Raw genomic sequence first — 14,043 nt, 5'->3', positions numbered from 1 at the left:
ATATGGACGATAAGGGAATAGTGTAGATGGGCTTTAGAGTGGTTTCACAGGTCGGCGCAACATCGAGGGCCGAAAGGCCTGTACTGCGCTGTAATGTTCTATGTTTTAACATCCATAAGACTTAAAAACACCTCTTAACAGAAAGACATCAGGCTTAACTTCACTACTGAGAATAGTTACCACGTTGAGATGAACATTCATAAGCTTGCAGAGATTCACACACATCCTGGTGTGATTGCAGCTACTCCAAAACTAAAACTGCGGCAAAAAGCCTAAAGCGAAAGTAAAAAGCTGACAGACAGCCCAGCTCCACCCACTCTCTGACATCACTGCAGTAATAAACACCCATTTCTTAAAGGTACTCTCACTACAGATACAGGGACTCAGTCATCTCAGTCCCGGGACATTACTGCAGGAGTTCCTCAGGGTAGTGTCCTAGGCCCAACAGCTGCTTCGTCAATGACCTTCCTTCCAACATAAGGTGAAATATGGGGATGTTTGCTGATGATTGCACAATGTTCAGCACCATTCTTGACACCTCCTCAGACACTGAAGCAGTCCATATGCAAGTGCAGAAAGACCTGGACAATATCCAGGTTTGGGCTGACAAGTGGCATTCGTGCCACACAAGTGCCAGGCAATGACCATCTCCAATAAGAGAAAATCAAACTTTTGCCCCTTGACATTCAATGGTATTACCATTACTGAATCCCCCACTATTATCATCCTAGGGCTTACCATTGACCAGAAAATGAATTAGTCCAGCTATATAAATACTGTGTCTACAAGAGCAGGTCAGAGGCTATGAATCCTGTGGTGAGAAACTCAGCTTCTGACTCCCCAAAGCGTGTCAGCCATCTACAAGGCACAATTCAGGAGTATGGTGGAATACTCCCTACTTTCCTGCACGAATGCTACTCCAACAACACTCAAGAAGCTCAACACCATCCAGGACAAAGCGGCCCACTTGATTGGCAGCACTTCCAGAAACATTTACTCCCTCCAACACCGATGCACAGTAGCAGCAGTGTGTACCATCTACAATATGCACTGCAGGAACTCACCAAGGTGCCTTAGGCAGCACCTTGCAAACCCACGGCCACTACCATCTCGAAGGACAAGGGCAGCAGGCACATGGGAACCTCACCACCTGGAATTTCCCCCGAAGTCAATCAACACCCCCAACTTGGAAATATATCACAATTCCTTCACTGTCACTGGGTAAAAATTCTGGAACTCCCTCCCTAACACCACAGTGGGTGTACCTACACCACATGGACTGCAGCGGTCAAGAAGGCGGATCACCACCACCTTCTCAAGGGCAACTAGGGATAGGCACCAAATACTGGCCTGGACAGTGAAACCACATTACATAAAAATAAATATTAAGTAAAAAATGGAGGGGCAAGGGGCTGGCATAAGCGGAATGAAGACCCATGAGGGGTGGCTGAGGGCATCCACGGAGGCAGACGTCCTGTCTGCAGAATTCCTTTTATTTACAAACCCAACAGCTGAACAACCATGACCATTCAGTCTGCTGCCTACAGCAGGAGTGCAGAGGATCCGACACTCCCTGTTATCTACACAGAAAGGCCACTAATCAGTGAACTTGTATTCTAATTGGCCAATCTCAAAGGCCTGGCCTAAGTCATTACACATGCAAAGTGTCTGCAAGGGCTGGAGGGCTCTTTATGTTTTAATATAAACAAGGTGGCCTTTTCACCCTCTGCAGCTCATTCCAGGAGCAGGGGGCCCCAACTTCCGAACCAACCCACTCCCACCGGTGGAATGAAAATTCGAACTGCAGGTGGCCATTTTTAAACGTTCCACCTCTGAGCTGGAATCGGAGTCTTCAGAGAGATCTGTGGTACTTACCTGAATAGTTACCAAGGAAATGTCAGAAAGATTAGAATAGTTTGAAAACTGTTTGTGGGGAGCACGGTAGCATAGTGGTTAGCACAATTGCTTCACAGCTCTAGGGTCCCAGGTTCGATTCCCAGCTGGGTCACTGTCTGTGCGGAGTCTGCACATCCTCCCCGTGTGTGCGTGGGTTTCCTCCGGGTGCTCCGGTTTCCTCCCACAGTCCAAAGATGTGCGGGTTAGGTGGATTGCCCATGCTAAATTGCCCTTAGTGTCCAAAAGGGTTAAGTGGGGGTTACTGGGTTACGGGGACAGGGTAGATATGTGGGCTTGAGTAGGGCGCTCTTTGTAAGGGTCGGTGCAGACTCGATGGGCCGAATGGCCTCCTCCTGCACTGTAAATTCTATGATCTATGACCCCGCTATCACCCTCCAATTCCCGGACTACCCTCCTCGATAGGGTTTCTCTACCCCCTGACCTGAGCTGACTACTCCCCTAAACCATTTAACTGCCTCCGACCCAACCACCAACTTACCCACCTACCTACCACCTCACACATCTACCCACCTCACTTATTCCCATGTTCGGTTCCCGGCTTGGGTCACTGTCTGTGTGGAGTCTGCACGTTCTCCCCGTGTGTGCATGGGTTTCCTCCGGGTGCTTCGGTTTCCTCCCACAGTCCAAAGATGTGCAAGTTAGGTGGATCGGCCATGATAAATTGCACTTGGTGTCCAAAATTGCCCTTAGTGTTGGGTGGGTTATTGGGTTATGGGGATAGGGTGGAGGTGCGACTCGATGGGCCGAATGGCCTCCTTCTATGATTCATCCACCTACTCAATTACCTATCGCTCATTCATCCACACACCCATTTAATCACATTCAAAGATTAGACCTTGAGATTTACCCGACAACAGCTAGCACCATTACAAAGGCGGCATGTCCTGCCCCCCCCTAGACTCTACTCCATGCTGACAGAACTCTGAGCGATACTGTACTGTATATTTCTTCGATAGCTGGAATCAGAAGTTCTTGGAAGAAATACGCACCAATGTGAATCAGGGATCATAGAATCATAGAATAGAATTTACAGTGCAGAAGGAGGCCATTCGGCCCATCGAGTCTGCACCGGCTCTTTGAAAGAGCATCCTACCCAAGCCCACACCTCCACCGTATCCCCATAACCTAGCAACCCCACCCAACACTAAGGGCAATTTTGGACACTAAGGGCAATTTAGCATGGCCAATCCACCTAACCTGCACAGCTTTGGACTGTGGGAGGAAACCGGAGCACCCGGAGGAAACCCACGCACACACGGGGAGAATGTGCAGACTCCGCACAGACAGTGACCCAAGCCGGGAATCGAACCTGGGACCCTGGAGCTGTGAAGCAATTGTGCTAACCACTATGCTACCGTGCTGCCCAACATCTGCTGAGCATTCCCTGTGCTGAGAGATCCAGGCCATAATCCTGAAAATAAAGGAAGTGGGAGTTAAGAATAATGGTGAGATCAAAGTGAGGAATGAATGTAGGGCAAATTGTCAGAGAACAAATACTGTTATAGAACATGTGATTGTTGAAAATATAGTGAGTAGAGGACTTCCGGGTGCGGCTATGCAGAGCTAGGTCGCATATTCGGTAGCTCCTGCTTGGAACGGACGTTTGGGCTCGTTACAGGGCCCCCACGGCATTTGTTTGCCATTTCCCGGTGTGGGAAGAAGGCTGCAACATTCCCCCGACAGTGTCCCCCAGGAAGGGTATGTCTCTTGGTTGCCAGACACGGCAGAAACAGTAAAAGATTTGGCTGCAACTGCAGGATAAACAGGGCCTCTTCCAGCATGCAGGCGGGGGAAGGGCAAGCTTAAAGCTGCAAGCTGACCTGAGGGCCTGTATCAAAGGTGAATTCTAGCAGCAGAGGGAACAACTGTGAAAAGATCTCATCAAGGCCACTGAAGGGACTTCCGGTTGCGGTGATGCCTAGCTAGCCGCACGTTTCGGCGGCTCCAGCTCCGACGGACCTTCGGGCTCTTTTAAGAGCCCCAACGGGGAATTTTTCGACGACGCAACCCGGTGTGGGGTGTGTGAGAAGGGAGTCCCCCCCAAACGAAGGAGGAAAAAACCGGCAGCGGCGGCTGCAGCACGAGGAATCGTCGACCAAAGGGTCAGAAAGAGAGAAGTACAAGATGGCGGCGGAGAAAGCGCAGGCGACATGGGGGCCTGAGCAGGATGAAATTGTGAGACGGTGCGTGGAGCTGCTGAAGAGGGAGGTGCTGACCCCGATGCTACAGGCAATTGAGGGGCTCAAGGAGACACTAAAGACTCAGGAGACAGAGCTCCGCGTGGTGGAGCAGGTGACAGATATTGAGGACGAGATCCTGGGCCTGGCGGTTAAGACACAGACGCACGAGGCACTTCATAAAAAGTGTACTGAAAGGATCGAGGCCCTAGAAAACGGAGCGCGAAGGAAGAACCTTCGGATACTGGGTCTCCCTGAGGGTGGGGAAAGAGTGGACTGTGGAGCGTACGCAAGTACGATGCTGAGCTCGCTGATGGGTGCTGAGGCCCCTACGGGCCCCTTGGAGGTGGAGTGGGCAAATCGGATTCCGGCGAACATCGTAGCAGATAGCGGAGGTAGATATGTAATGGTGAGTGGCAGGCTGGAGGGAATGGAGGCCATGTTGGTTAATGTGTATGCCCCAAACTGGGACGATGCGGGATTTATGAGACGGATGCTGGGGCGTATACCGGACCTGGAGGTAGGAAACTTGATTTTAGGAGGGGACTTTAATACGGTGCTGGACCCGGGGCTAGATAGACCCAGCTCAAGGACCGGAAGAAGGCCGGCGGCGGCCAAGGTACTTAAGGGGTTTATGGACCAAATGGGGGGAGTGGATCCATGGCGATTTCTTAGACCTAGGGCTAGGGAGTTTTCCTTCTTCTCCCATGTCCATAAAGTGTACTCCCGGATAGATTTTTTTGTTTTGGGAAGGTCGTTGATCTCTAGGGTGGAAGAAGCTGAGTACTCAGCCATAGCGGTTTCGGATCATGCCCCTCATTGGGTGGACCTGGAATTAGGAGAGGAAAGGGAGCAGAGAACACTCTGGCGATTAGATGTGGGACTGATGGCGGATGAGGGAGTGTGTGCAAGAGTGCGGGGATGTATTGAGAGATACCTGGAGGTCAATGATGACGGCGAGGTCCCTGTGGGAGTGGTATGGGAAGCACTAAAAGCGGTGGTCAGAGGAGAGCTGATCTCCATTGGGGCCCACAAAAGGAAAACAGAGGCCAAGGAAAGGGAAAGATTACTGGGGGAGATTTTAAGGGTGGATAGGGAATTTGCAGAGACCCCGGAGGAGGAATTGTACAGGGAGAGGAGACGACTCCAGATGGAATTTGACCTTCTGACCACCAGAAAGGCGGAGGTACTGTGGAGGAAGGCACAGGGGAGGAGGTATGAATATGGGGAAAAGGCTAGTCGCCTGTTGGCTCATCAAGTGCGAAAGAGGGCAGCAGCGAGGGAGATAGGAGGAATTGGAGACGAAAGGGGAGACACGGTGCGAAGGGCAGGAAAGATAAATGAGGTGTTCAAGACCTTCTATGAGGAACTGTATAGGTCTCAACCCCCAGAGGAAGAGGAGGGGATGCGGCAGTTCCTGGACCAATTGAGGTTCCCGAAAGTGGAGGAGCGGGGGGTGGTAGGCCTGGGGGCACCGATTGGGGTGGACGAGGTTATTAAGGGACTGGGAAGCAGGGAAGGCCCCGGGACCAGACGGGTTCCCGGTGGAATATTACAGAAAATATGTGGACTTGTTGGCCCCGTTGATGGTGAGGACGTTCAATGAGGCCAGGGAAGGAGGGACTCTACCCCCGACGATGTCGGAGGCGACGATATCGTTAATTTTGAAGAGGGATAAAGATCCGTTGCAGTGCGGGTCCTATAGACCCATTTCATTATTGAACTTGGACGCCAAATTGTTGGCAAAGGTACTGGCATCGAGGATAGAGGACTGTGTCCCGGGGGTGGTGCACGAAGACCAGACAGGGTTCGTAAAAGGGAGACAACTGAATGTTAACGTGCGACGACTATTATGGGTGATAATGATGCCCCCAGTGGAGGGGGAGGCAGAGATAGTGGCGGCAATGGACGCAGAGAAGGCATTTGATAGGGTGGAGTGGGAGTATTTATGGGAAGTGTGAAGGAGGTTTGTGTTTGTGAACGGGTTTATTAGCTTGGTTAGACTTCTTTATGGGGCTCCAACGGCAAGCGTAGTTACAGGTCGACATAGATCGGAGTATTTCCGACTATATAGGGGAACAAGACAGGGATGCCCGCTGTCTCCATTGTTGTTCGCGTTGGCAATTGAACCTCTGGCCATGGCGTTGAGAGACTCCAGGAAATGGAGAGGGGTGATTAGAGGGGGAGAAGAACACCGAGTCTCGTTATACGCGGATGACCTATTGTTATACGTGTCGGACCCAGCGGGGGGGATGATAGAGGTTATGCGAATTTTGAGGGGGTTCGGGGATTTCTCGGGGTATAGGCTAAACATGGGGAAGAGTGAATTATTTGTGATACATCCAGGGGACCAGAGTAGAGAGATAGAAGGCTTGCCTCTAAGGAAAGTGGAAAGAAACTTCCGATACCTGGGGATTCAGATCGCTAGGAGCTGGGGAACCTTGCACAGACTTAATCTGACACGGTTGGTAGAACAAATGGAGGAGGACTTCAAGAGGTGGGACATGCAGCCTCTATCGCTGGCGGGCAGGGTGCAAGCAATTAAGATGATGGTCCTCCCGAGGTTCTTATTTGTATTTCAATGTCTCCCTATACTAATCACCAAGACCTTTTTTAATAAAATAGACAGGAGCATCACGAGCTTCGTGTGGGCAGGGAAAGTTCCGAGAGTAAGGAGGGGGTTCCTTCAGCGTAGTAGGGACAGAGGAGGATTGGCACTACCGAACTTGGGCGATAACTATTGGGCCGCCAATGTGGCAATGATACGTAAATGGATGATGGAGGGTGGGGGAGCGGCGTGGAAAAGGCTGGAGAGAAAGTCCTGTAAAGGGACGAGTTTAGAGGCGCTGGTGACGGCGCCGCTACCGATCTCACCTAAAAAGTTTACCACAAACCCGGTGGTGGCGGCAACATTGAATATCTGGGGACAGTGGAGGCGACAGAGAGGGGTGCGGGGAGCCCTGGTGGGGTCCACAATCAGGAACAACCATAGGTTCGCCCCAGGAAGAATGGATGGAGGATTTCAGAGCTGGTACCAGTTGGGAATTAGGAGGGTGGGAGATTTATTTATAGATGGGACTTTTGCGAGCTTGGGAGCATTGGAGAAAAAGTATAAGTTGCCCCGGGGAAATTTCTTGAGATATATGCAGGTGAGGGCGTCTACTAGACAACAGGTGAGGGAATTTCCGTTGCTCCCGACACAGGGGATACAAGACAGGGTGCTTTCAGGGGTGTGGGTCGGAGAGGGCAAGGTGTCAGAGATTTACCGAGAGATGAGGGAAGAGGGGGAGGAGTCGGTGGGCGAACTAAAAGGAAAGTGGGAAGAAGAACTAAGGGAGGAGATAGAGGAGGGTATGTGGGCTGATGCCCTAAGCAGGGTAAATTCCTCTTCCTCATGCGCCAGGCTTAGCCTGATTCAATTTAAGGTGCTACATAGAGCACACATAACGGGAGCAAGATTGAGCAGGTTCTTTGGAGTGGAGGACAAATGTGGGAGGTGTGGCGGGAGCCCGGCAAACCACGCACATATGTTTTGGGCGTGCCCAGCACTGGAAGGGTATTGGAAGGGAGTGACGGGAGTAATTTCTCGGGTGGTGAAGGCCCGGGTCAAACCAGGCTGGGGGTTAGCTCTATTTGGAGTTGCGGAAGAGCCGGGAGTGCAGGAGGCGAAAGAGGCCGACGTTGTGGCCTTTGCGTCCCTAGTAGCCCGGCGCAGGATCCTACTCATGTGGAAGGAGGCAAAACCCCCCGGACTGGAGGCCTGGGTAAATGATATGGCGGGGTTCATTAAACTGGAGCAGATAAAGTTTGCCCTGAGAGGATTGGCTCAAAGGTTCACCAAGCGGTGGCAGCCATTTCTCGACTACCTAGGGGAACGTTAGAGGGAAGGCAGATGACCAGCAGCAGCAACCAAGGGGGGGAGGGGGGAGGGGGATTTAGTTTAGTTTAGGTCAAAGATAATGGGGTTTTGTTACTTGTGTATTGTTAACAATTTCTGTATTATTGTTGCGTTTGCTTTGTAAGAGGGGAAAAATTGTTGTTTGGGGAAAAAAATTTCAATAAAACATTTTTTTAAAAAAAGAAAATATTGTGAGTAAAGCAATTAGTAAACATGAACGAAATAATAAATACAACATCCTGTCTTTTTGTCTTCCTCCTCCGACTTAACTGCTCTTGGCTTCCCTCTTCATCCAACTTCATAATTCTGTTATGGGCCAGGGTTCAGAGAACCCCAAAGTGTTTCATTGAGTTCACCTGACCCACAACTTTTAATAGATTGTGGTATGGGGAGCACACGGCCCACTCTACAGATGTGGTACAGCAGAAATGGAAAAGTATTTTTTAAAGCAAAACAATGTTCATTCTATGAACTCAAGTTAATCTTTTTAAAACATACAGTGAACATCTTAGCAACCATTAATTCAAATACAAGCCCCAAAGAATACAACACTAAGTAATTCTCAAGCTGTTCTTTTAACATCCATCAGACTTTTTAAAAAAAACTTTAAACAGAAGCACATCAGGTTAAAGTCACTACTGAGAGCGGTTATTAGTTTTAAATCACCAAAGGATCGATTTAAAGTCTTTAAATTACGGAGCGTGAGACTAATACCCCTTCTGGCTGTGACTGCAGCAATCCAGCTCTGAAAACAAAACTAAAACACACCCTGCAGCAAACAGCCTAAAACAAAAGTAAATAGCTGTCTGACAGCCCAGCTCCACCCACTCTCTGACATCACTGATAAACACCCATTTCTTAAAGGTACATTTCATAAACACCCATTTCTTAAAGGTACTCTCACATGAGCCCCCCAAGAAAAATAAATAAGCCATCAACTTCCAGATGGTTTCATTTTTCACCTTTTCACTATCCTTTAAGAAATGCACACAGTAAATATACTTTTTCATTTAAAAAAACAACATATGCAAACAGGTATAATAATACAGTCCATTTTTGTTCTTCTTCCTCCAACTGGAATCCTTCTTGATTGACAGTCTCTTTGAACAAGAAGGTCGCTGCACGAGCCTTCATTTCTCTACGCATCGGTATTTCTATACTTCAGTTCAATCTGATCACAAAGTCCCTTGTAATTTTCCAACACAGGAGCATTGGTTATCACAGCTTTCAGGCAGTCAAATGCCTTGGGATGCTTGGACATATTTAAATAGATCTCCACCAAGCCTTCAACTATGATGCTCTTTCTCACTATCCTCATCACTATCATCCAACTGTACGTTTCCCTTTATGCCTGCCAATTCTAACTGACTGTCATGTTTCATGGCCATTTTCTGAAGTTCAAACTCTCTCTCTTTATCTTTTCTCTGATCTGTATCTCCCATTCTCTTTCTTTTTCTCTAGGACTGTTCTTTCTTTTCTCCTTTCTTCTCTCTCCTTTTCTTTTTCCAATCTCTCTCTTTCTCTTCCTTTTTCTGCTCTCTCTCTCTTTTCCTTTTTCCGCTCTCTCTCTTTTTCTTTTTCCGCTCTTTTTTTTCCGCTCTCTCTCTTTATTTTTCCTCTCTTTCGTATTCAAGCTGCTTTAATTCTTTCTCATGTTCCATTTGTTTAATTTTTAACTGAATGTTTGCCATTTCCAATGAGTCATACTGTATCTCAGGCAACTTTAAATGCTTAGCCACTGCCATAATTACCTCATCTTTTCACAGTTTGTCAGGTAATGTTAACTGCAATGTTTTTGCCAAATCTAACAGTCTGCTTTTAGTCTCTGTCCGTAAGGTCCTGCGTGTGACCGTCTCGACCCCAAAAACATCAGAGCCTTTGAAAGAGCCATTGTCCACAACACATTCCCTACTTAAACTAAAATACCACACCTGAAAAGCAACCACAATATGCTCACCCCTCTTTGTCTTTAAGTTCACTAAGCTAATCCAATAGATAGACTTTTATCCCGGATGAGCCCCCAATTTGTTATGGGCCAGAGTTTAGAAATTCCCAAAGTGTATCATGGAGTTCACCTGGCCCACAACTTTTAATAGATTGTGGTATGAGGAGCACACGGCCCACTCTACAGGTGTGGTACAGCAGAAATGGAAAAGTATTTTTTGAAGCAAAACAAGATTTATTCTATGAACTCAAGTTAACCTTTTTAAAACATACAGTGAACATCTTAGCAACCATTAATTCAAATACAACCCCCAAAGAACACAACACTAAGTAATTCTTAAGCTGTCCTTTTAACATCCATAAGACTTTTTAAAAAACCTTTAATCAGAAGCACATCAGGTTAAAGTCACTATTGAGAGCACTTATTAGTTTTAAATCACCAAAGGATCGATTTAAAGTCTTTAGATTGCAGAGAGAGAGACTAATACCCCTTCTGGCCGTGACTGCAGCTATCCAGCTCTGAAAACGAAACTAAAACACATCCTGCAGCAAACAGCCTAAAACGAAAGTAAAACGCTGACAGACAGCCCAGCTCCACCCACTCTCTGACATCACTGATAAATACCCATTTCTTAAAGGTACATTTCGTAAACACCCATTTCTTAAAGGTACTCTCACATGACAATTCTATCTCTCTTCTTCCACTCCAGTTTGCTGTCCCCTGCTTCATACGTCCCAGAAGTGTTTTCTCTCTCCTCAAAATCATTAATTCTGACTGAGAGCTGCCCAGAGTCTTACCACTGAGCCAAGATTATCACCTTAAATCTGAATTAGTCTGAAGTAAACTTGTGGATTCATCATCTTTATAATAATAATCTTTATTCATGTCAAAAGTAGGCTTACATTAACACTGCAATGAAGTATTGTGTAAAGCCCCTTTTCGCCACACTCCAGTGTCTGTTCGGACACACTGAGGGAGAATTCAGAATGTCCAATTCACCTAACAAGCACATCTTCCAGACTTGTGAGAGGAAACTAGAGCACCGGGAGGAAACCCTCGCAGACACGGGGAGAACGTGCAGACTCCGCATAGACAGTGACCCAAGCCTGGAATCGAACTTGGTCCCTGGAGCTATGAATCAACAGTGCTGCCGTGCCACCCAAATGGCACTACATTATTTCTATGATACTTTGTGAAGTGAATATAACTATATTTTATGGATAGTAATGAGTTCACTAATATTTATGTCTCGTACGATTATCTAATATCAAGTTTGTTGAGTTAATTCTTTTTCTAAACATTCAAATTGAAAACAAAAATAAATTAAAGAAGCGTTAACACAATGTACTTCTTGCAAATAAGTAATTGCCTTTTTACAAGAAAGAACCAGTTTAGAACATGAGCAATTCCTAAAAATATAAATTAGTTGGAAAATGTTGAAGTTGCAGGTTTTATCAAAGAACTTTTTATATCGCATTTCTAATTCAGTAAAAACATATAGTGATCTGTTAATTATTGTTTTGAGAGATGTTGGTATAAATAAGAAGTAGAAGTATTATTTTTTGTCATGTAATTATCTTATGCTATGTGTTATTTTCAAAGTAATAAAATACATTTCAGGTTGTTTCTGAAAGTTTCTACAGTAATTGCACTTTTTCTTTCAGAAAATAAGCAGCAATATTCGAATAGGAATCATAAATAATCATAAGGCTGAAGCAACAGAAGATAATACTACTATTGCAAGAGCTATTTGGGCTGCACTTCTGACACAGAATGGAAATATTGCAAGAAACTTCATTACCAAACTTATCAATGAAGGAACTGTGGAAGCACTTGCATCAGGAGCAAAGATTATGGAATTTGTTGTTAAAGTTAGTAATTTTCATTTTTTAATAACATTTATAAACGTAAGGTCTGTCACTGCAAGAGGGTTCACAGAAAATCAAAGGACAATCCAGTTAGTCCCATGTCCCCTTTCTCCAATTGATGACACATCTGCACAAATGGCTATCCAGGACATGCAAAGCTTCCTAGAGGCATGGCATGGATATGCAATTAGTGGGATTTGTTTATTGTCACGTGTACCGAGGTACAATGAAAAATATTTTTCTGCGTGCAGCTCAAACAGATCATTTAGTATATGAAAAGAAATTACGTTAAGAGGGCAACACAAGGTACACATTGCAAATACGTAGACACAGACATCGGGTGAAGCATACAGGAGTGTAATATTAATCAGATCAGTCATGCCTCACGGCGCCAAGGTCCCAAGTTCGATCCCGGCTCTGGGTCACTCTCCTTGTGGAGTTTGCACATTCTCCCCGAGTTTGCATGGGTTTCGCCCCCACAACCCAAAGATGTGCAGGGTAGGTGGATTAGCCATGCTAAATTGCCCCTTAATTGGAAAAAATGAATTGGGTACTCTAAATTTATAAAAGAAAAATGTATTAGATCAGTCCATAAGAGGGTCGTTTAGGAGTCTGGTAACAGCGGGGAAGAAGCTGTTTTTGAATCTGTTTGTGCATGTTCTCAGACTTTTGTATCTCCTGTCCAGTGGAAGAAGGTGGAAGAGTGAGCAAGCTGGGTGGGAGGGGTCTGTGATTATGCTGCCCGCTTTCCCCAGGTAGCGGGAGGTGTAGATAGGGTCAATGGATGGAGGCGGGTTCGTGTGGTGGACTGGGCGGTGTTCACGACTCTCTGAAGTTTCTTGCAGTCTTGGGCCAAGCAGTTGCCATACCAGGCTGTGATGCAGATAGATAGGATGCTTTCTATGGTGCACCTGTAAAAGTTGGTAAGAGTCAATGTGGACTTTTTTTTAAAGAGTAATCAACCTGAAGCAAAAGAATGTTGTAACGTGGTGTTATATTTGACCTCAAGAGTGAGCTATCAATCACATGTCCATGCTGTAACTGTGGCTACCTGCTTCCATAACATTGTCTGCTTCAGCTCAATTGCTGCCAAAATCCTCAGTCTTGTCTCTGTTACCTATAAATTTCATGATGTCAATGTACTCCTATCTTCAACCGTTCATAATTTAAGCTCATCCATAACTTCACTATGACATCCGAACTCAAATCAAGTCATATCACCCTGTGCTGCCTGACCTACAATGGTTCCAATGTAGCAACAATTCAATTTTAAAAATCACATCTTTGTTTTTAAATTCTTCCTTCACCTCTCCCCTCCCTCGCTCAATAACCTTTACCAGCCCAGACCTCCAACTGCTCGGTACAACTTGCAAGGTGGGGAGACGTGTTGCAGGTGTGAAGGGTTTTCTTTCAATCATTCAAGACATGTAATCTTTGCTGGCTAGGCCAGCATTCATTGTCCATTCCCAATTGCCCTTCAGAAGGAGGTGGTGGTACCTTCTTGAACCGCTCCACTCCATGTGTCGTAGTACACCCACAGTGCTGTTAGTGAGGAAGTTCTAAGATTTTGACCCAGCGACAGTGAAGGCTCCAAGAATGGTGAGTGGCTTGGAGGAGAGCCTCCGGGTGACTGGTGTTCCCATGAATCTGCTGCTGTTATCCTTCTAGATTGTAATGGTTGTGAGTTTGGAGGTGCTTCCTAAGGGACCTCAGTGAATTCCAGCAGTACATCTTGGAGATGGCACACACTGCTGCGATTGAAGACCAGTGCTGGAGGAAATAACTGTTTGTGGAAGAGATGCAAATCAAGCGGGCTGCTTTGTCCTGAATGGTGTTGAGTTTCTTGAGTGCTGTTGAAGCTGCGCTCATCCAGTCAAGTGGAGAGATTCCATCACACCTCTGACTTGTGCCTTGTATATTATGGACAAACTTTGGGGAGTCAGGGGGTGAGTACCCGTCGTCACTGGCCTGCTGTTCTACCCACAGTATTTATATGGCCAGTCCAGTTCACATTCAGGTCAATAGTAATCTCCTGAATGTTTATAGTGATGGTAATGCCATTGAATATCAAGGGAAAATGGTTACGTTCTTTCTTGTCGGAGATGGTCATTGTGTGGCACGTATGTGACTTGTCCAAGCCTGAGTATTGTCCAGGTCTTATTGCATTTGACTGTGGACTGAACATTGTGAAATCATCAGTGAACATTCCCACTTCTGACCTTAATGTTGGATGAAAAG

At 46.4% G+C, this 14,043-nt stretch overlaps 1 protein-coding gene across 1 annotated transcript in view; it reads left to right on the top strand.

Annotated features, from left to right (window-relative positions):
* Positions 1–11,808, top strand: part of LOC140406279 (UDP-glucose:glycoprotein glucosyltransferase 1-like) — a gene marked incomplete at both ends in the record, with an annotated part of 178,975 nt that extends 167,167 nt beyond the window's left edge. The window contains one exon of the mRNA XM_072494390.1: positions 11,602–11,808. Within this exon, the coding sequence (XP_072350491.1) occupies positions 11,602–11,808 (207 nt within the window). The remainder of the gene's footprint in view (positions 1–11,601) is intronic.
* Between the last annotated feature and the right edge of the window lie 2,235 nt (positions 11,809–14,043).

The sequence above is a fragment of the Scyliorhinus torazame genome, unplaced genomic scaffold (genome assembly GCF_047496885.1).
Source record: "Scyliorhinus torazame isolate Kashiwa2021f unplaced genomic scaffold, sScyTor2.1 scaffold_408, whole genome shotgun sequence".
Taxonomy (NCBI): domain Eukaryota; kingdom Metazoa; phylum Chordata; class Chondrichthyes; order Carcharhiniformes; family Scyliorhinidae; genus Scyliorhinus; species Scyliorhinus torazame.
The sequence above is the reverse complement of the archived record's forward strand: the minus strand, read 5'-3'. Positions and strand labels throughout refer to the sequence as shown.